Source organism: Heptranchias perlo, chromosome 6, assembly GCF_035084215.1.
Source record: "Heptranchias perlo isolate sHepPer1 chromosome 6, sHepPer1.hap1, whole genome shotgun sequence".
In the NCBI taxonomy this organism is placed as follows: Eukaryota; Metazoa; Chordata; class Chondrichthyes; order Hexanchiformes; family Hexanchidae; genus Heptranchias; species Heptranchias perlo.
In genome coordinates, this window is record NC_090330.1 from 10,495,282 (window position 1) to 10,516,795 (window position 21,514).

At 44.6% G+C, this 21,514-nt stretch overlaps 1 protein-coding gene across 4 annotated transcripts in view; it reads left to right on the forward strand.

The window, feature by feature from the left end:
- LOC137322732 (interleukin-5 receptor subunit alpha-like) overlaps window positions 1–21,514 on the forward strand; it is a 44,809-nt gene that overhangs the window by 13,581 nt on the left and 9,714 nt on the right. For all 4 annotated transcript variants that reach the window (XM_067985735.1, XM_067985733.1, XM_067985736.1 and 1 more), the window contains exons 2-8: window positions 9,612–9,749; window positions 10,655–10,794; window positions 11,765–11,906; window positions 13,190–13,307; window positions 13,391–13,572; window positions 15,397–15,536; window positions 17,547–17,685. In XM_067985735.1, coding sequence (XP_067841836.1) covers window positions 9,662–9,749; window positions 10,655–10,794; window positions 11,765–11,906; window positions 13,190–13,307; window positions 13,391–13,572; window positions 15,397–15,536; window positions 17,547–17,685 — 949 coding nt within the window. In that variant the 5' untranslated portion in view covers window positions 9,612–9,661. The remainder of the gene's footprint in view (window positions 1–9,611; window positions 9,750–10,654; window positions 10,795–11,764; window positions 11,907–13,189; window positions 13,308–13,390; window positions 13,573–15,396; window positions 15,537–17,546; window positions 17,686–21,514) is intronic.

Genomic DNA, 21,514 nt, shown 5'->3' on the forward strand with positions numbered 1-21,514 from the left:
TCTCTCCCCTCCCTGATGTGCGCGCGTGTGTGTCTCTCTCTCTCTCTCTCTCCCTGATGTGCGCGTGTGTGTGTCTGTCTCTCTCTCTCTCTCTCTCTCTCTCTCCCCTCCCTGATGTGCGTGTGTGTCTCTCTGTCTGTCTGCCTGCCTGCCTGTCTGTCTGTCTCCCCTCCCAGATGTGTGTGTGTGTCTCTCACTCACTCACTCACTCCCGTGTGTGTCTCCCTCCTCCCCCATGTCCGTTTGTCCCCACACAGGTCCTGCATCCTGCCATTAGGCTAATGGAAACAGGTGTAATAATAGTAATGCAAATACAGGAGCCACTGCACGAATAATGTCTGAAATGCAAGAAAGCCAATTGTAAAAGTATCTCGAGAGGTGTAAGTCTTTGTTTCGATTTGGTCGGGACATTGGGAGCGCTAAAAGCGGACAGTATAAAACACGTGTTTGTCTCAAAGTCGACAGGTGAATAATAATTGTCTTGTTACACAAAGGTAGAAAAGTTTGTTATTTTAAGTGCTGGAGTCTAGGAATTAGTCTGCTCACTTCTGTTTGTGTGCAGTATTCAGTGTAGGAAATTAAGGAGTAATTTTCCACTTTGGTACTCTGGCACACACCGGGAGTGCTTATTTAGAAGTTGCTCTGTCCCAACCTGTGATATGTCGTCCACTAAAATTAATTTCCTTTTAGATGTTGTTTAATATATTGTAAAAAAAAAAGCACCTGAAACCCGACAAAGCTGCTTTTCCCACCAGTGCTGACCCCATATGGATCCTTAACACACTCGCATACCTTCCTCCATGCTTTGTTACCCCAGGCATTAATTCAATTATTTTAAATGTGCACAGAGGGATTTAGTATGAGCGCATTAAGTGTTCAGATGGGGTCAGTGCTGGTTGGAAAATGAAACCCTTAGGCAGCAGATATAGTGTCACTTTTCTAATAATGCATCAACACAAAAATGGCAGTACAGCTCCAGGGACTACCAAACGTAGTAAAGTCATGAGGTATAAGTCCCCTGTCCCACCTGTCTGAGTGCGCGCAGGGTGCGGTATAACTCAGACCTTAAGGTCTGTTAAAATGCATAGTCTGTGCCAATGCAGAATGATGTGGAGATGCCGGTGATGGACTGGGGTTGACAATTGGAAACAATTTTACAACACCAAGTTATAGTCCAACAATTTTATTTTAAAATCCACAAGCTTTCGGAGGCTTCCTCCTTCCTCAGGTGAATGTGATTCACCTGAGGAAGGAGGAAGCCTCCCAAAGCTTGTGGATTTTAAAATAAAATTGTTGGACTATAACTTGGTGTTGTAAAATTGTTTCCAATGCAGAATGGCATCTCTTTCATATCGACTCATTCCCTACAGGGTGTGAAATTTTGTGAATTGAATGCAGCCTGGTACCACCTTCAGGAGCTGGGCTCACACCATTCTGCACTATAAAGGGCGCTTAGCAAAATTTGGAAAGTTCCCAGGTGGTCCACTGAACTTTTTTGTTTAGACTTTTTAATGTTTGCAGACAGCCACTTATCCATCACCTACTTTATTAACAGGCATTAAGATGATGGTGAGTGGAGTTCCTTGTGTGGTGAAGCACTGATGTGTCGATAAGATTGTTTGTGGTCCTGATAGATGGTGGCATGCTGGTTGTGTCACTTCTGCTGAGTAAAATGTATTCTTAGAAATATATCCTTACTGATGTAATATTGTAGAATGATTGCACTGAGGTTATATCCTTTCATAGAATGATACTGCACAGAAGGAGGCCATTTGGCCCATCGTGCCTGTGCCGGCTCTTTGAGAGAGCTCTCCAATTAGTCCCACTCCCCTGCTTTTTCCCCACAGCCCTGCAAATTTTCCTCTTCGAGTATTTATCCAATTCCCTTTTGAAAGTTACTATTGAGTCTACTTCTACCACCCTTTCAGGCAGTGTATTCCAGATCAAAACAACTCGCTGCGTTTATTTAAAAAAATTTCTCTTCATCTCCCCTCTGGTTTTCTTGCCAATTATCTTAAACCTGTCACCCTCCTGCCAGTGGAAAGTTTCTCCCTATCTACTCCATCAAAACCCCTCATCATTTTGAACATCCCTATTAAATCTCCCCTTAAACTTCTCTGCTCTATGCAGCATTCATTTAAATTCCTGTCTGTGCTTTCTTAACACAGATTTGAAGTCGTTTAAACTAAATAGGTTAACATTAATGAGAATTAGCAGGTATGCAGCCTGTTTAACAAGGCGATAGCACAGAGAGGGATCTTATACAAGAATCTTAATGGCTGCACAGGCAATAAAAGGTTCCTCAAGTGATTCTGTTGGTAAACTCACTGCCCACTGTACGATTGAACCATACAGGCCAGGAAGGTCCTAGGTTTGATGCCTGTTCTGTGCTGAGTTAGCTGATCTCAGCCATCACTTTATAATACCTTATGTTGGCAAGTCAGCTACCATTGACCTGAGTACCACTGGGCTACGAAGGGGAACAAAAATCAACTGGTTCTCCAACTCCTGGTCACTATCCTGTGGCTCCTGCTGGGGGGTGTACAGGTGTGACAGTCAGGTGAGGACAGGATGGGCTGGGTCGTGGTTTTCTCCTCCTCCCCCCCCCCCCCCCCCCCCCAAATAAAAGATCAAATAGCCTGTCCATGCTCATTGTCAAGGCTCAAATATAAAGAAAGAACTTGCATTTCTATAGCGCCTTTCATAATCTCAGGATGTCCCAAAGTGCTTTACAGCCTACTAAGTACTTTTTGAAGTGTAGTCACTGTTGTAATGTAGGAAATATGGCAGCCAATTTGCGCACAGCAAGGTCCCACAAACAGTAATGTGATAAATGATCTGATATTCTGTTTTTTTGATGTTGGTTGATGGATAAATATTGGCCAGAACACCGGGGAGAACTTCCCTGCTCTTCTTCAAATAGTGCCATGGAATCTTTCATGTCCACCTGAGACAGGCAGACGGGGCCTCAGTTTTGTGTCTCATCTGAAAGACGGCACCTCCAACAGTGCAGCACTCAATTGTCAGGCTGGATTATATGCTCAAGTCTCTGGAGCGGGACTTGAACCCACAACCTTCTGACTCAGATTCAAGAGTGCCACCACTGAGCCACGGTTGACACTTAAAATGCATGTATATGTACAGTTTTTAATTCCCTGGGGTGATTGAGTGGGCAGTTGCAGAATGAGCTTTTTTTGCCGTAAGCTGAGAGCTCACACTTGCTCCATTTCCTGATGCTATTCGTATTGCTGGACTTGGCGGAAGCTCACACCACTACTGCTGCTTTGCCCTGGGAGAAAGTTCTGCAAGTGGAGTTTTCCTTTTCCTTAACTGTTGCCCAGGACACCAGGAGTATACCCCTACTCCTCTCCGAACAGTGCCATGGAATTCCCCCACATCCACCTGAGAGTGATGTTGAGCCTTGTCTGCCCTATCTGAAAGGCGGCACCTCCGACAATGCGGCCGCTTGCCCGAGTGCCAGCCTTGGCCGCTTGCCCGAGTGCCAGCCTTGGCCGCTTGCCCGAGTGCCAGCCTTGGCCGCTTGCCCGAGTGCCAGCCTTGGCCGCTTGCCCGAGTGCCAGCCTTGGCCGCTTGCCCGAGTGCCAGCCTTGGCCGCTTGCCCGAGTGCCAGCCTTGGCCGCTTGCCCGAGTGCCAGCCTTGGCCGCTTGCCCGAGTGCCAGCCTTGGCCGCTTGCCCGAGTGCCAGCCTTGGCCGCTTGCCCGAGTGCCAGCCTTGGCCGCTTGCCCGAGTGCCAGCCTTGGCCGCTTGCCCGAGTGCCAGCCTTGGCCGCTTGCCCGAGTGCCAGCCTTGGCCGCTTGCCCGAGTGCCAGCCTTGGCCGCTTGCCCCCACAACCTCCTGTCCAGGAGACGAGAGCCCAATTGCTGATCGTGCAAGTGGACCTTTTTGGCGTTGCGATAAATTGGGAATTCCTGCCCTCAGCGGATAGTCTACTTGTGGAATGAAGAGGTAGCCTCAGGTTGGAACTCCACCTAGGATCGGCAGTGAGAAGATCCATGAGCAGCATCCCTCCCCAAACCTTGGACTAGCTCCGGTGATGGCATAACTCAGCATTCCTCTGCCACTCCTACCAGACCCTGGTACTTCCTTCTTCCTAGAACATGATCCCATCTCATCTTCTCGTGTATCATGGGCTTTAAAACCACGTTAAGAAATTAAATTACATTGCTGAATTTTTTTTAAATTCATTCATGGGATGTGGATGTCACTGGCAAGGCCAGTATTTATTGCCCATCCCTAATTGCCCTTGAGAAAATGGTGGTGAGCCACCGCCTTGAACCGCTGCAGTCCATGTGGTGAAGGTACTTCCACAATGCTGTTATGTAGGGAGTTCCAGGATTTTGATCCAATAACTATGAAGAAATGGCGATATATTTCCAAGTCGGGATGGTGTGTGACTTGGATGGGAACATGCAGGTGGTGGTGTTCCCATGCACCTGCTGCCCTTGTTGTTCTAGTTGGTAAATGTCGTGGGTTTGGGAGATGCTGTTAAAGCAGCCTTGGCGCGTTGCTGCAGTGTATCTTGTAGATGATGCACACTGCTGCCACGGTGCGCGGTGGTGGAGGGAGTGAATGTTTAAGGTGGTCGATGGGGTGGCAATTAAGCGGGCTGCTTTGTCCTGGATGGTGTCGCGCTGCACTCATCCAGGCAAGTATTCCATCACATTTCTGACTTGTACCTTTTTGTAGATGGTGGAAAGGCTTTGGGGAGTCGGGGTGAGTCACTCACTGCAGAATACCCAGCCTCTGACCTGCTCTTGTAGTCATGGTATTTATGTGACAATGGACTTTTAATGTTAATTGGGGCCACATGCTTACAGTTTCCATGCAAATATGCTGTAAACATAGAATTCAAGGCCACGCATCTCTCAAATACTCACAGTGATCTGTAATAAAAACGTCATTTGACTTATTCAGTCATTAAATCAGTGGCCGTGATTATATACTCCACGTTACGTAACATAAAATAGTGTATCCTCTGATTCAAAGTGAGCAACACAATGGGGGACAGAAGAGTTACTGCATGAAAGTGACCTCAAGGTACGGTTCCATCTCAGCCTTTAAGCGATAGTTATAAATTGCAGTAAGTGTTGCTGAGCCCTCACTGAAATTATAACCTTGGAATTGCTCCAGGACGTCCATTACTCTCTATAGAAACCACATCAACTCCTCAATGAGATTTGTTTGAATTGGCAAAGTTAGATGGAGGGTCAAAGTCCACAGTGTAGGACACCAACCAAGGACGAGAAGAGCAGGAGAGATAAGGGATAAATTTAAAAAGTGGCTGTGCCAAGTTTAGGTTTTAAAAAGCCTGTTGATTTGTCGGAGAAAAGAGAACTACAACAACAACTTGCATTTATATAGTAGCTTTAACATAGTAAAACGTCCGAAGGTGCTTCACGGGAGTGAATTCAGACAAAAAGTGACACTGAGCCAAAGAAGGAGACATTAGGACAGGTGACTAAAACTGGGTCAAAAAGGTAGGTTTCAAGGAGCGTCTTAAAGGGGAAGAGAGAGGTTTAGATAGGGAATTCCAGAGCCTTGGACCTAGATGGCTGGAGGTACAGCCATCAATGGTGGGGTGAAGGAAGTGGGGGAACACAGAGTTCTTGGAGGGTTGTAGGGCTGAAGGGGGTTATAGGGAGGGGCGAGGCCATGGAGGGATTTGAACACAATAACTGAAGGATGTAAGGAGTTTCAAAGGTCCTGGATAAGAATGAGTTGGACGCGGAGATAGTGATGAGTTTTGTTTTCACACGATGAAGATTCAGGGCGGTGTGAGCACGTAGGAAGAGAAATGTGTATGATATGTTTGGGGCTTAACAGGAACAAGTGAGGTAAGTGCAGAGCAATGACTGTAGTAATATCAATAAGATAAAGACAAGGAGACTGGTGGAAGCCCCAAAAAAGCAGCAGAGACTATTTATTACAATGAGGAAAGAGATTATGGGGTGGCTTTAATGAGTTAGCACTCCTGGCAGAGCGCGACACATGACGGGAATGCACATTAGGGGTTGATTCCATGATCAACAAGGAAGAGCGCTCATTAGTTGCACTGGTCAGGAAATGAATGGAGAAAAATCAGGGGCTTTCCCGACCTGCGCTCTGTGTCGCTTCTCACCAGTAGTGCTTGACCAGGGAATCCGCCCCACAGAGAATATGGGCAAGTGAGTTAGATCAGCACACGCTATAGTCTGTCCATTAATGGGTGTAAGATTGGTTTGCGCACACTGATCTCCGCACCCAAAATGCCAGTCTATAAATTCTGCCCAAATGCTAACTTGTAAATCGGCCCTGCATTGACTTTTAGTTACTTCACTTACTCACTGTGCTCAAAGTCAATTTGTTTTTTTTTTAGAACTATAGACTTGCATTTATATAGCGCCTTTCATGGCTTCAAGAGGTCCCAAAGTGCTTTGCATTTCAAAAGTACTTCATTGACTGTAGTCACTGTTGTAAAGTAATGAAACGTGGTAGCCAATTTGTGCACAGCAAGGGCCCACAATCGGCAATGTGATGATGACCAGATAATCTGTTTTTAGTGATGTTGGTTGAGGGATCAATATTGGCCAGGACACCAAGGAGAACTCTCCTGCTCTCGAATAGTGCCATGGGATCTTTTACATCCAACTAAGTGGGCAGAAGTGACCTCGATTTAACGTCTGATCTGAAAGATGGCACCTCTGGTACGGCACTCCCTCAGTACTACCCTGGAGTGTCGGCCTGGATTTTGTGCTCAAGTCTCTGGAGCTGGGCATGAATCCATGAACTAATGACTCAGAGCTGAGATTGCTGCCAACTGAGGCACAGCTGACAACTTTTGTTGTTTTAACTTGTGAATGAACACAGATTAAAGCTGGCGGGATGACAGTTTAGATAGTTAGGGAGGTACTTGAGGTCGTTGACAGACCTCATTGGGAAGAGATTTTAGCAGGGATGTGATTTTGGACTCTCCTCAGCGTGTTTCCTATGCTGTGGGAAACACTCCCTGTTGTTGCAGACGTGTTTCAGTCAGCAGCCATTGGGAGATGCAGAGGACTCCTTGACCGTTGGGGGGAATACCTCATTCATTGCAGCAGGGCACTCTGTCACCTCAGACAAAGTTTTGCCTGCCACACCGCTGCCTCCACATTCAAACTCTGCTGTCCAAACATATTTACCTACTTTGTGGACCGTCTCTCACTCTCACCATCAGGTTTGGGTGGGGGGAGGGGGGAGGGGTTCCATAGCTGCATTCATCACTCCATTGGAGGACAAGCATCATCACTAGCCTCGCCAGGCATGCCGTCCACCTCCGCCACGTGGAGCTCCACCACACAGTGCTGCGCAACAGACACCTGCACAAAGTAGTCGTGCAACTACATATACACCCACTGTAGGGTGACCCAATGGGTGGCATCAAGGGTGTTCATGGAGAACCTCATTGGAGGGCCTTATTGCACAAGCCAGTCAAGAATGGCCAAGACGTGGCAGTAGTGGTGACAATGTAATATGTAACGTGAGTTGATCAGAAATCAAAGTAAAAACCATGACAAATCCTCAAACACCCTTGTGCATCCCCTTCATGCTCACGACACGTTTGCCTTGCGCTTCTTACTACACATACGTGATTCATGCCCTGTGGCTGCAGCACAGGTAGTGACAGGTTGGGTGCGGCTGACCGTGAAAGAGATGCATGAGAGGGTGAGTATGAGACACAGCCATGAGATTGTATGAGGATTGGGTTGAGTGGCAGCGGTGGGTTGAGTACTGGGGAGGTGAGGAAGTGCAGGTAAGATGAGGATGAGGGTTCAGTGGGTGTGAGGAGTGATGTGATAGAGTAGTGTTGGCAGTGCAGAAGGAGGTGTGGGGTGGGGGCAGTGATGTGGCAGACGGAGTGTAGGAGAATGAGTAAGAGTACTTACTTCGGCTGACCTGGTTAGGTCATTGAAGCGCCTCCTGCACTGAATGCAGGTGCGTGATATGTTGGTGGTGCTGGTGACCTCCTCTGCCACCTCGAGCCAGGCCTTCATGGTGGCAGAGGCAGGCCACTTCCTCCCGTCCGCCGAGTGGAAGATCTCCCCCCTCCTCCTCCTCCTCCTCCTCCTCCTCACCCCATCCCATCCAGTAACACCTGGAGTGAGGCATCATTAAACCTGAGAGCAGCCTCCCCCCTGGGCTGCTCCATGCTGTCATTTTGCCTATTTTCTGCAGCATCAGTCAGTGGAGAACTGCCCTTTAAATAGGGCTCCTCCAGCTGACAGCCTATGATGCGGTTGCGCAGTCCGCCCGCTGCGCAACTTTCCAGCGCGAAACCCGGAAGCCAAGGTAAGTGGCTTAAGTTTACTTACGAGTGTGTGTCAAGTCTTTAATTTCTGGAGATTCCAGGGCAATCCTGGAGGGTTGGCAACCCTAGCGCTATGATGCATGGTAGGTTCAGGCATCCTTGTAGCAAATGGTACAACTTTGCAACTGTCTCTCTTGACGCCCAGGACCCTCTGAAGGCAGTTCCCTACAGCCTTTGGGTAAATATAGCAGACCTTGCAGATAAGACAGGTGGGCATCTTTGGCAAGTGTTGCCAACTAGGTTGGTTGTTGATCACCTGGGCATGTCTGCTTTCATGCAGTGCCGCTAAAAGCATGACATACTAGGGGTGATTTTTACTTTGCGCGTGGGTGGGAAACTGGTGGTGGTGAATGGGCATCCCATTATTTTTTTTTCCCTTCCATTGACTTAAGGGAAGATTTCTTAAGTTGTACAGAGTTTCTGCCCCACTTCCGGTGAAGCAATGCTGGTGGACGGGTATAAGCTCCAAGGAATTTCCCGGTCACTGTAAATTTCCTCTGAAGCTACTCTCTCTGGTGTGGTGCCTTTTTGAGGGGTGTCATGCTACAGACAGCCACTAGGTACAAGATGCCTGGCACACTACCGACATAAGTCTGCCAGGAGTACAGCGGAAGGCCTGCTAATTAGGCTAGGACACTGATACGCTGGTCACCTATGTGGCTGGGTGAGGGAACTCTCAGGCCCGAACGTTTCTTTGACCCTGGCATGGGTTCTGCCAGGTGGCTGGTGCACAAATGAGACTTACCTGGGAGCCCCAGGGCCGAGTCCTGGTCCCTTAAAAAAAAATTATCCCATCTCTGGAGCTTCATTTGCCGCCTGCCCCAGCCCCCCGATTAAAGGGGGATGTTGGGCCTGTTTTTTTTTTAAAAGATGCACTCTGAGAGCCTGGCATACTGCGTCAGACGTTCCCAATGGACCAATCCCAGCACTTGCACTGGGATCAAAGGCCTATGGAGTTTTGGGGCCAACACTTTTAATGATATCGATATTTTAAATGGGTTAACTCCTCCATTTTGAACTAGACAAGGAATTTCATACAAGCATGTTATGTGGTCACGGATCAACCTTAGTTTCGCATTCGTTCTTTTTTTATAATTATTTTTATGTAAATTATTTAACGATTAGGATATTCTGAGCAGGATGGGGGAATTTAAAATGAAAAAGAAATGGAAATAAAATGATCGTGCTGTGCTACAAATATAAGAAATAGAAAAAGTATGAAATCTGCACAAAGCATTTTAATCTATAAATGTGCTGTTCCTTAGGTTGTGCTGGGACTACAAGTTATTTTATTTGCCCTCCGTGACCCACCATCATGCCGTTTGCTTCATCTTTCCCGATAATGGCCATTATTTGGACAATGACAGTAGACAGAGCTGCCCTCACTTCCTTGGAAGAAATGAGTAAGTAATTTCAACTAACTTATTGTCAAAATAATGAGGTAAATAACTGTACTGCAGAGGTTGGCAGTATTCAGAGAGCTGGCGTCAGCACTTATTTTTCATATGTTACTAATTATTTCAGCAGTTGCTTGTACCATTAGTGATTTCTGAAGCCCGCCTTTCCCAATGTAATAAAGGTCAAATGTATGAGGCATTCTGACCCACAAAACGCAAAACCATTTTGGATGTTATTAGAATGTTCAATTAACTGAGAATCACATTTTCGAAATGAATTCTTTGGGGATAATTCTGCTCTGTGTGACGTTAAAGGGGGAAAAATTCTTCTGCTACCATGTTTACCTGAGTCTCCCCAATTTTAATAAAAGAAGTACTTTAATCCTGGAGTCCACAATATTTTGCAGCCAGGAAGTCGGTTTTAGTATTTATATTTTATGCGTGATTAACCTCATCCGCAGTGCTGAACTTTGGCTGTGACTCCATAGACATGTCCTTCAGTACAATAAAGGTCACGTGTCGGAGGCAGTCTGATCCATGAGAAGCAAAGGATTTTGGATTTCGTATTCTTTAAAGCAAAATATGTGGGTGATTCTGGATCCCCGTCGAACTATCTGGCACAAGACTCATTTTGTTCTTCTAAAGCCACCTTGCATTCTATCAGAGATGCCAACTTGATATATTATACAGGAACTCCAAGTGGGTCATTTTAACTTTTGTCGTCTGGTGAAAGAACGGGCGATAGCAAACGGTACACCCGTTTTAAATCTCGCCCGATATCCAATTTCTAAGCAAACATGTTTTTACCTCTTTGAAAGTTCAAGGGTAGCTCTAGATAAGAGGCATGCGTGTCTTCAGTTTATAAACAGTGCACCTTCACTTATTTACTCTGTTTACATTATCTCTCAAAGTTATGAATCCGCCCACCGATATTACGATCTCCCCCGGACGTTTAGGAGAGTACATTGTCTCTTGGAGTGGAAACTGCACATGCGAAAAGGAAACCTACTACCAGCTTGACTATAAATACCTGAATTCAAGTGATGATGAGGTAGATTTTATCAAGTCTCTGAGTCTTTTAAAGTAAGGTTATCCTATTCTGGAACTTTGGGATGGCCAGATTGACCGACATGGCCCTTTTTCAGCTCTGTTTGCCCTGAGGTGAGCTTCTGACCATATATTCGCTCCATCACCAAGACCACCAACTTCCACCTCATGACATCATCCGTCTCTGTCCCTGCCTCGACTCATCTGCTATTGAAACTCTCATTCATGAATTTGTTACCTCTAGACTTGGCTATTCCTCTGCTCGTTTGGCTAGCCTCCCATCTTCCACCCTCCGTAAACTTGAGCTCATCCAAAACTCTGCTGCCCGTATCCTAATTCACATCAAGTCCTGTTCACCCATCTTCCCCCCACCCCCCATCATGCTCGTTGACCTACATTGGCTCCTGGTCTGGGGACGCCTCAATTTTAAAATTCTCTACCTTGTTTTCAAACCCCTCCATGGCCTCACCCCTTCCTTTTCCCTGTAACCTCCTCCAGCCCTACAACCCTCAGATCTCTGCACTCCTCCAATTCTTGCCTCTTGCGCATCCTCAATTATAATCGCTCCACCATTGGTGGCCGTGCCTTCAGCTGCCTAGGCCCTAAGCTCTGGAATTCCCTCCCTAAACCTCTCCAGCTCTCTACTTCTCCTCCTTTTAAGATACTCCTTAAAATCTAACTCTTTGGCCAAGCTTTTGGTCACTAGTCCGAATATCTCCTTATGTGGCTCGGTGTCAAATTTTGTTTGACGCTGCCGTGAAGCACCTTGGGACGTTTTACTATGTTAAAGACATTATATAAATGCAAGTTGTTGTTGTTGTATAAAACTAAGCTTAAAGGCGTAGTGTGGTGTATACAGCTCGTGATTTGCTTTATAATCCAGTTTTTATTTGAAAATTTCCCGCTGTTACAAATTGAATTTTGGTATTGTCATGAGGAAATTTCAATATGTTTTGCCTTTGTCACTTTTTTAGTTCTCGAGTTCCCGTGTTCAAACTCATCAAGAAAAGATAGATTTGGAATTCCACAGAGGGCTGGTTGCTCGCGTTAAAGTTGTGCACGATGATGAACATGAGACGTCAAGTAATAGGACCGAAAAGATTTTTGTTCCGCCACGTACGTTGCAACTTTAATAGTTTGTGCAAAAAGCAAAAATCGAGGTTCAACTCGTTCGTTAGGGAAAAGGTCAAAAACGGATCTCTCATTTCAACCATTTAAACTACTGGCCTGGAAGTCCAATCGTGCCTGGAAATGCAGGGCGCGGGGGAGTGCACTGTGTATGCCTGTTAGCGGCGACTCGGACAGCACGCAATATTCGTGCTGCTTGATCGTTATAATGACACAGACGTGCACCTCATTACTGTGGCACTGTAGCACTTGACCTTGTGTGTAGTGCCAGTCTCTGAGCACTAGCTCACAGACTGGCACTACACGGACAATAGAGGATAGGCTTAGAGGGGTCTGCACTGGGAGGCTTACTGAGCACTGGTGCGCAGGAGCATGGGAAGGGGAGATGGGACGCCACAGGACAGCTTTATCAACTTGTCCTGCCACCTTCAAAGATTTGTGTATGTGAACCCCCAGGTCTCTCTGTTCCTGCATCCCCTTTAAAATTGTAGCATTTGGTTTATAATACCTCTCCTCATTCTTTCTTCCATTCATTGCTTACAGAGCATTGAGCATATTTGCAGGCACTGGGAATGGTCTCTGAAAATGTGCTGCAGATGGCAGGTCAGTTGGACGTTTCCACTATTTGCATCTTGGCACCGCGACGGATGGGTTTGCAGCACTGAAATCCATCCCAGACCATGTGGCAGCTCGAGCATGTTCTGCCATTCAATCATATCACGGCTGATCTGTACCCGAACTCCATTTACCCGTTGATCCATATCTCCTAATAAAAATCTACTGATCTCAGTCTTGAAAATTTCAATTGATCTGGCGTGCACTTAATCATTTTAAATACCTCAATTAGATGAACCCTCAACCTTCTAAACCCAAGGGAATATAAGCCAAGGCTATGACAGGCTTGGCAACTAATTATAAAGCACCATCTTTTAAGGCTTCATTTGAGTCTACTTTCCCATTTTAAGCAGACAAAGTTTTGGGTTTAATCGGGTTCCAAGAGGTGAACAGATTATATTCTATTCCATTCTGCCATCCAGTCCACTCTCTCATCTATTATATGTCACAACAATCAGCGATTCTTATGTTGTGATCTAGTCTGTCACTCCAGCTGACTCAGACATGAATAGGTTTAAAAACTGGCATTATGCCAACATGCTGTGCCATCTTTGAAACCCCAAATTATTGTGATGGACATTAAACATGATTTTGCAAAGAAAGCCTCATCCCATAGAAATATTTTTACATTGAGTTTATATTCATTTTATTCACAGGTGATTCATTTGCTTCAATTGACAATCTATCATGTATTTTTTATGACACCTATATGAACTGTACTTGGGATATTAATAAAAAAGCACCACAGAATGCACAATACTTTTTGTCTTACAGGTAAGTGTGGAATTCTTTTTATCCATTTATTTATCTGAATTTTTGAATTTATCTATCTCAATTTACCATTCAATTTTTTCAAGGCTGGCAAATGAAGATAATCTAAACAACTGTACAAATTATCATAAAGATGGACGGAGAAATGTTGCCTGCTATGGTCACAAATATGAAAGGAACTTAGTTAACGAAGTTAACATTTGTGTCAGTGAATCGAGCAACAAGTCAACATTGCCATACTGCAGAAACATGAACCCAGGCCTCTTTTGTAAGGCACATTGCTTTCTTTCTTTCTATCTATTCATTTGAAATGTAGTTGAAGGCTGTTAATCGAGATATCCCAGTATAAGCAAAATCACCCTATTTCTCCAAGTTCTCATTAAGCAAAGTCAGTTGGTATTGATTAATATAGAACAGGTCAGTCGACATCTGAACAAGCAGCCAGCATTGTTCTGTAGTAATGCCTGTTACAGAGATAAAGGGGTTGAATTCAATCACCCCAATCCCAGCAGGAGTTTGCCGAACAGCTCAGAAAAAACCGCTGGGTACCAGATACCAGATCCTGACCTTTGTTGGGAATTCCTCATTGACTTTATAAGGGGCAGAGGTCTGCACGCACCTTTCAAGGCCCTCTCCAAGTCACACACCATCCCGACTTGGAAATATATCGCCGTTCCTTCATCATCGCTGGGTCAAAATCCTGGAACTCCCTTCCTAACAGCACTGTGGGAGAACCTTCACCACACGGACTGCAGCGGTTCAAAAAAGTGACTCACCACCACCTTCTCAAGGGCAATTAGGGATGGGCAATAAATGCAGACTCCCACATCCCACAAACAAATTTTTAAAAAAAACTTATACAGAGGAGGCAGGGCCTGGTCTGGATGACTCCCAAAACTGGGAATTCCCAGTTCCCTATCCCATAAGGGACCTGGTGTGGAAGCCAGTATGCCTTCAGTGTTACAAGGGCGGAAGTGGGCCTTGCCAGGGAGGTCCAGGCTAGGGAAGCAATCTGGACCTCTGAAGATGGTAGGCATTTTTGAAATATTTTATGGATCGGCTGCCTTTCACAGGAGGGGAGGGGGGTATGCATACGGTCTCTGGTGGTAGAACCTGGGCACTCGACCCCCAATGGTGGCCAGGCGCTGGAGTTTCTGATAGCGTGGGGCAGGCGGCCACTTGAGATATGGTTGTAGTGATGCGGGCACCTACTGACCCCTTGCAAATAAGGCACTCTTCCACTGATCCCGCAAACTCCAGCAGGGTTAGAACTGGAGGGCACAGTTGGGTGTGATCCTGGCGTAACATTCAGGACCAATATTGATGAGGTATCGACATCGCAAAAGTTCCTTTTTATAAACTTCATTGACCTGTTCTGTAGTAGCGCACTGAGGCTGTATCAGTACTGAACAGTTTAATGTCAATTGTTGTGACGAAAAACTCCCATTGATCTGAAATTTCCTCCTGACAGCTAAGATGGTATGTGGATAGTGTCAGTGTTGCTCACTTATATACATAGAGGTGCAGAAGCATTTTTGAAATATGTCCTCACAGGCTGCACTAGAGGCACTTTTGATTTGATGGTGTGCCTGTGACAGTAAGAGAGCAGGCAGTGCTCTCTGATGGAAAAGGAAGTGAAAACCCAGTCCAGACACTTGAGCGCAAAATCTAGGCTGACACTCCAGTGCAGCCCTGAGGGAATGCTGCACTTCCATCTTTCGGATGAGACGTTAAACTGAGGTCCCATTTGCTCCCTCGGGTGGATGCAAAAGATCCCATGGCACCATTTTGAAGAAAAGCAGGGGCGTTCTCCCTGGTGTCCTGGGCAATATTTAATCCTCAACCAACATCACTAAAACAGATTATCTGGTCATTATCTCATTGTGGGAGCTTGCTGTGTGCAAATTGGCTGCTGCGTTTCCTGCATTACAACAGTGACTACACTTCAAAAAGTATTTCATTGGCTGTGAAGCACTTTGGGACATCCTGAGGTCATGAAAAGCACTATATAAATTCATGTCTTTTTCTTTAGTTCTTCAGCATCTAAATCTTATCACTTGTGTTGAATTTAAAATGATTTCTCTTGATCCAGATAAACTCTACACTCCAATAAATGTTACAATCAATATAAACACCGATGAAGTAAAATGGACACTTCCAGGAAAGAATTCTAACTCCGATTGTTACACTTATCAAATAAATATCACAAACTGGAGCGACCATGTCCAAAAGGTAAGCAAACGTCAGTCTTACTAGAGATTGAAATATGCAGGGACCCAACCATTAGCTGTCCGTTGAAGAAATCTAGCAATGACCTCCCAGTGAACTCGAGGTAGAAGTGTTTGTGTAACGTGGGGGATGATGTTTATGTGCTGGCTCTAGGTACTGCTAGTAATTTTCCATTACTCAGTGATTGTTGATGTTCTTCATCAACATGTTTGCCCACTGCTGTCTCAGGAAAGGGGAGCCATGCAAGAACCTGGGCGACGCCTTACCCAAACCCAAGTCAAACAAATCCATGCAGATGGATGGTGCTGAGTTCAACGACAATGATTGTAGCTTCTTTGACCCTGAAGAGTTCTCGTGGGGTTTCAGTCCAGGTTACGACAGTGGCACAGAAGTAGATTTTATTACACTGGAACATCTTAATATGTGCTTTCGTACTTCTATATCAGACTTGTGGTGGAAGATGTTTGTCTTGCTACTGCCCTGTTTTACAGCCTGAACAGGGCAGGAACGAGAAAAAGCACTTACCGCTGTCTTTTTTTGCCCATTAGCAATGTGGGCTCTCTTGCCCTGCCATCTTTTTGGTGTCAGTAGCGCTATAGGATGTGGACATTCACAGTAGATGATGTAATAACTTTGCCTTCAGTGGTGGTGTCACTGTTCAGGATATTTTTCAACATTTTTCCACAAAGGATTTGGAAAAGGAGTTACTTTTTAATAGCGGATTTTCAAAAGCAATGTTTATTCTCATGCGTTTAAAAAAAGAAGCCACCCCGGATGAAGTGGTTAATATGCTAAACAGAATTTGTTTTTCCCCGAGACTAAACACTCAATAATTTGGTAGCTTGTCTGGGTATAATCAGGGTACACTTCTCACTCTTTGGAGCTAATGTTCACCTGCATAACTCGGGCGGTAGATAATCTGGCTGATCTTCATTTCCATTGAAATTTACTGCCCAAAGGGTGATAGTGAAAATTACCCTCTTGTTGAAAACCCATTGATCACTGGCTGTCTGACATAGGCGATAAGAAGAGAAAAACACCAACACCCAAAAGGAAGTTTTTCCTTTGCAACACTGTTAATGCCCTTATGGGATAATATAGCGAGTTCATTATTTTTCTATCATTTTGCTGGGATAAGTTGTATTATTTGAACTAAATGAATCTGATCATAACTATTGTTCTGTACATTCACCTGACTCTGGAATAAAGCAACGTAATGATTTGAACCAAGCCTTGCTTCATCTGGTGTTAACTCGGTCCACCTTCGGAGAGCTTGAAGAAACACATGTGCAAAGGACACGAGTATCTCATTCAGACCACAAGGTTGCAAAGTCAGATCTCACTATTGTACAACTAGATATAGGGCAGTCTGAGTCAACTTATGCTTGGGCCGCTTACAGGAATGTCTGCCGTCAGTGACCACGAGAAGGTTTCTACGACGGACCTGAATTTGTAACAATTTATCTCCCATGTCCGGGGTAAGTCACTCCCTATGGCTCGCTCGTGAAGGCCATGCACTCCTCACAGTCCACCACCATGACTGACCATCGTCCTGGGCCCCTGCAGCCCATGAGATGTATGGAAACCTCCCCAAAGAGAGACACCGAGACAAGGTGGCTGCACCCAATGAAAGGCTCGCCCTGTCCCCAGCCAGTTGGTGTACAACAGCACCCCCCACCACCCTCCAAAAGGTTATTTCCTCCTGCACAATGTATGGTGCAAGCTTGTTTCTCGAACACCCTGTATCCACCATTTAAAAGTAACACTTTTTCCAAATCCGTTCTGTGGAAAAAAAATCCTGATCTGTAACAGGTGCATCACACCATTATAGTGTCTGTAAATGTCATTGCAAAGAACAAAAGTGGATGATAGCCTCCTAAGTATAAAAAAATGTCCCAACCAGTCCTGGTTTTTTAGTGTATTTTTCAATTTTGCATGAAAGCTAAAGTGAACTGTATTGGTATCTGTAATAACACGTGTCAATCTAATACATTGGTAACCAATATGTTTTAGGTTGAAAATGTGAGTAGTACAAAATATGTCATCAGTAGAGATCAAGAGAAACGATATTCAGTGCAAGTAAGGGGAACAGTGAATGATAACTGCTTTCAAAGCTCTTTGTGGAGTGACTGGACCAAGCCTCTCCATATTGGTAAGAACATTTACTTTTTAGGTGAACCTTATCACCCAACAAAATAACAGCAACAAATTGCATTTATCTAGCACTTTTTCAATATAGTCTGGAGGTAATAAAAGTATGGATGCGGATTTCTGCAGCAGGTGACCTGAGGCATGAGTGTGGAGGCAGTTGATGTTAGAGGTGGAAATAGGCAGTCTTTGTAACGGAGAATATATGTGGCTGGAAGCTCTGATCGGGGTCGAGTGTGGAGACCGAGATTGCAAACTATTTGGTTTGGTCTGAAACAATGGCCGGGGAGGGAGGAATGGAATCGGTAGCAAGGGTACGGAGTTTGTGGGGCGAGCCAAAGATGATGGCTCCAGTCTTAATAATGTTTAACTGGAGGAAATTATGGTTCATCCAAGACTAGACCAGCAGTTTGACAACACACAGTGGACGAGTTGAGACAGGTGTTGGGATCAGCTTCCACATGTATGCTGATACCACCCAGCTCTACCTCCACATGTCTGCGGATAATGTCACCAAAGGATATAGATGAGGAAGGGGCTAAGGATAGATCCTAGGGGGACTCGCAGGAAGACGAGTAAGCCATTTAGCCACTTGAGCCTCTTTCACCATTCAGTGAGATCATGGCTGATCTGTGACCTAACTCCATAAACCTGCCTTCGCCCCATATCCCTTAGATTTTTGTTACCCTAAAGGTAATATCAATCTCAGATTTAAAATTAACAATTGAGCTAGCATTAACTGCCATTTGAGGAAGAGAGTTCAAAACTTCTGCCACCCTTTGCGTGTAGCAGTGTTCCATTACTTCGCTCCTGAACGTCCTGGCTCTAATTTTTAGGTTATGTCCCCTAGTCCTAGACTCCCCAACCAGCAGAAGGAGGGTAGATAGAGAGAAACTCAGTTCCCCAAAATACCTTAAACTTCGATCATTTCACCCCTTAATCTTCTAAATTCCAGGGAATACATCCCTAGTTTGTGTAATCTCGCCTCATAATTTAACCCTTGGAGTCCAGGTATCATTCTAATAAATCTGCGTTGCACACCCTTCAAGGCCAATATATCCTTTCTAAGGTGTGGTGCCCAGAACTGAACACTACTCCAGGTGTGGTCTAACCAGGACTTTGTATAGCTGTAGCATAACTTCTACCTCCTTGTATTCTATTCCTCTAGATATAAAGGCCAGCTTTCCATTAGCCTTTTTGATTGTTTTCTGTACCTGCCCTTGACGTTTTAATGATCTGTGTACATGGACCCCAAAGTCTCTTAGGACCTCCACTGTTTCGAGCTTTTCACCTAGAAAGTACTCTGATCTATCTGTTTTAGGTCCAAAATGGATGACTTCACATTTGCCCACATTGAAATCCATTTGCCACAGTTTTACCCATTCATTTAATCTATTAATATATCTGTTATTTTATGCTTCCATCTACACTGCTTACAATGCTGCCTATTTTTGTGTCATTGCCAAATGTAGATATATGGCTCTCTATCCCGTCATCTTAGTCGTTAATAAATACAGTGACTAGTTGAGGCCCCAACACAGATTCCTGCCAATTTGAGTACCTGCCCATTATCCCTACTCTCTGTCTGTTACTGCTCAGCTAATTTCATAGCCAGTTCAATAATTTGCCGCCATTCCATGAGCTTCAACTTTAACGTCCCTCATAAGAGACTGTCAGCTATCGAATGCCTTCTGGAAGTCCGTATAAACAACATCCATAGCATTCCCCTGTCCACTACTTTAGTCACTTCTTCAAAAAAAAAATTAAACCAGGTTAGTCAGGCATGACCTACCCTTTACAAATCAATGCTGGCTCTCTCTGATCAGCTGAAAATTTTCAAGGTGTTCAGTCACTCTATCCTTAATTAGACTCTAGTAATTTCCTGACAACAGATGTTAGGCTAACTAGTCTATAATTCCTTGGTTTCCCCCTCTCGCCTTTCTTAAATAGCAGAGTGACTTGCAATTTTCCCATCTAAAGGAACAGTTCCTGAATCTCTAGCTTTGGAAGATTTTAGTTAGGGTATCTGCAATGTTCTCACCCGGTTCCTTTTAAAATCCTGGGATGGAAACCATCTGGTCCTAGGGTTTGTCACTCTTCAGTGCCATTAATTTCTTCATTACATTAATTATGGTGAGTCCCCATCCCTGATTCAAAATTAGTTACCTTGGGGAGTCCGGCATGCTAGCCTCTTCCTCTACTGTAAATACTGACGCAAAGTAATTATTTAACATGTCCGCCATTTCCTTATTTCATTTACAGTATCACCATTATCAGTTTTTAAGGGGCCTACATCGCTCTTTTTCCTAATATAATTGTAATTTTTTTTGTGTTGATCTTTATATCCCTTGCAAGTTTCTTTTCATACCATTTGCTTTTTTGTATCTCTCCCAGTCGCCAGGATTTGTGCTATTTTTTGCTTTTTCCTTAGTTTTATGTTGTCCCTTACCTCTTGTCGTACATTCCTGTTTTTTTTGGCTAGTGGAGCTCTTGCCCGTAGGAGTATAAATTGGTTCTGTATCATGTTAAATTCTTTTTTGAACACCTCCCACTGATCTTCTGTCATTTTACCCATTAACAGATTTGCCCAGTTTACTGTGAACAGTCTCTGCCTCATCCCGTTGAAGTCTGCCTTACCTAAATTTAGAATCTTAGTAGCTGATACGGGTTTCTCCCTTTCAAACACAACATTGAACGCAATCATATTATGATCGCTATTAGATAAATGTTCATGTGCCATTAGGCTGTTAACTAAATCGAGCTCATTACTCTTAAATCTAACATGGCCTGCCCCCTAGTTGGTTCTAGGACATATTGTTGCAGAAAGCTGTCTTGAACACACTCAAGAAATTCGCTCCAGTGGTAATGGTGCATGGGACAGAAGAGAAATCATTGTTAGAGATGCTGTGGTTATGAATGGCTAGGTTAAGGGTGGAACCAAGCGAGGGCAGTTCCACTGAGCTGGGCAATGGAGGGAAAGCATTGGAAGAGGATGGTGTAAGCGACCATGTCAAAGGCTGAGAGGTTGAGGAGGGATAATTCACCATGGTCGCAGTCACAGAGGATGTTGTTTGTGATTTTAGTTAAGAACATTAAGTTAATCTAATCTAAGCTCCCCAAATCTAATTGAAAGAGGCACTTTGTTGAACATCACCATTTTGTCTAGTGTAATCCTCACCTATTCGTGGTTTGCCATTTCAAGTCCCTATCCCATTCCCACTCTGACCTTTCCACCTTTGACCTACACTGTTCTAAACAAACAAAACGCATCCTTCAGGAACAGTATCTCTTCCTTCTCCGAGGCACTCTGCATCATCCAATCTTCAACGTTAACTTTAGAACATTAGCTATCTCCCTTTTTTGCTCATTTCCCCCACCTACCTCATGTACATCTTTCCAGTGCATTACTTAGCTATTTCTGTGCCCTTTTATTCGTTTATTTTCCTTTCGCTGCCTCACTGAGTTGATCTTTGTATATCATCCAACAATTTTCACTTGTTCCCAGTTTTTGTTTACAGGTCATCAAACACATTAAGGGCAAATGATACCAGCTCAATTGCTAAATTTAAATCTGAGATAGATAGCTTTTTGGCAACCAAAGGTATTAAGGGATATGGGCCAAAGGCAGGTATATGGAGTTAGATCACAGATCAGCCATGATCTTATTAAATGGCGGAGCAGGCACGAGGGGCTGAATGGCCTACTCCTGTTCCTATGTTTCCAGTTTTTGTTTACAGGTCATCAAACACATTAACGGCCTCTTGGTGACAGCAGTGAACATTCCAGACTCTTCACTTTTACCTGTTCCACTTCCCTTCTCATTAGTTTTGTTT